Here is a 1,106-nt window from a genome sequence, read left to right as displayed (position 1 = left end):
AAGAGACCATTTGAACAATGATAAAATGCAACACGAAGTCATCATCATGTCCCTCCCTTCCATATAAAGCCGGTACTGAGATTTTCACTGAGACCAGTGATTGGTCACCATATCTTTAAGCATATGTTGCTTCATATGCACCTCAACAATTGTAAAAAGTGTGTCTATGTACAATCTAGAACATTTCAGATAATAAGGTCACACAATTCACATCGCTAGCCACCAAAGAGATGCAATTAATTATTACTCCTTAATTGGTAGTACTTCAATTAAACCAAGTTTCACAATCATTAATTGTGTTAGGATCATATGACTGCACTTCATAAATAGGTAGTTAATGCACATGACTCAAATTATATTTTGGGATGAAAATCCAAATATGGCATGAATGTAATAATTACCAGCAATGTCCTTGTGACAAGAACTTTCTTTGTCTTTTATTCTCATGTTTGAACTAGTATAGGTCGGGGTTACACATGATGGTACACATCACTTTATTTATCATCGTTACACTGAACACTCAATTGACTAAACAACGATGATCCGCCGGGCTAGTACTATAGCTCTTCGTTTCCTTGGCCCCCGATGCCTATACCATTACTCCTGATGGTTGCTGTTGTGGATAAGGTTGCTGAGGTTGGTTTGTCTGCAGAGGGAATGGTTGTTGGGGTTGCTGGGGAATTATTTGTACTACTTGTTGGGGTTGGGGAGATGGTTGTTGTGGTTGCTGGAGGAACGGTTGTTGTGATTGCCGAAGGAACTATTGTTGTGGTTGTAGAGGGAATGGTTGTTGGGGTTGCTGAGGAATTATTTGTGCTGATTGCTGGGGAAATGGTTGTTGCGGTTGCAGCGGGAATGGTTGTTGGGGTTGCTGGGGAAATGGTTGTCGTGACTGGGAAAATGGTTGTTGGGGTTGCTGGGGAATTATTTGTACTACTTGTTGGGGTTGGGGAAATAGTTGTTGTGGTTGTTGGAGGAATGATTGTTGTGGTTGCCGGAGGAACGGTTGTTGTGGTTGCAGAGGGGATGGTTGTTGAGGTTGCTGAGTAATTATTTGTGCTGGTTGTTGGGGAAATGGTTGTTGCGGTTGCAGGGGAAATGGTTGT

At 41.9% G+C, this 1,106-nt stretch overlaps 1 protein-coding gene across 1 annotated transcript in view; it reads right to left on the bottom strand.

The window, feature by feature from the left end:
- The window catches only part of LOC119359618 (gamma-gliadin-like), a 2,464-nt gene that overhangs the window by 536 nt on the left and 822 nt on the right, over positions 1 to 1,106 (bottom strand). The window contains exon 2 of the mRNA XM_037625749.1: positions 1,050 to 1,058. Coding sequence (XP_037481646.1) covers positions 1,050 to 1,058 — 9 coding nt within the window. The remainder of the gene's footprint in view (positions 1 to 1,049; positions 1,059 to 1,106) is intronic.

This window comes from Triticum dicoccoides, chromosome 1A, assembly GCF_002162155.2.
Source record: "Triticum dicoccoides isolate Atlit2015 ecotype Zavitan chromosome 1A, WEW_v2.0, whole genome shotgun sequence".
Lineage (NCBI taxonomy): Eukaryota > Viridiplantae > Streptophyta > Magnoliopsida > Poales > Poaceae > Triticum > Triticum dicoccoides.
The sequence above is the reverse complement of the archived record's forward strand: the minus strand, read 5'-3'. Positions and strand labels throughout refer to the sequence as shown.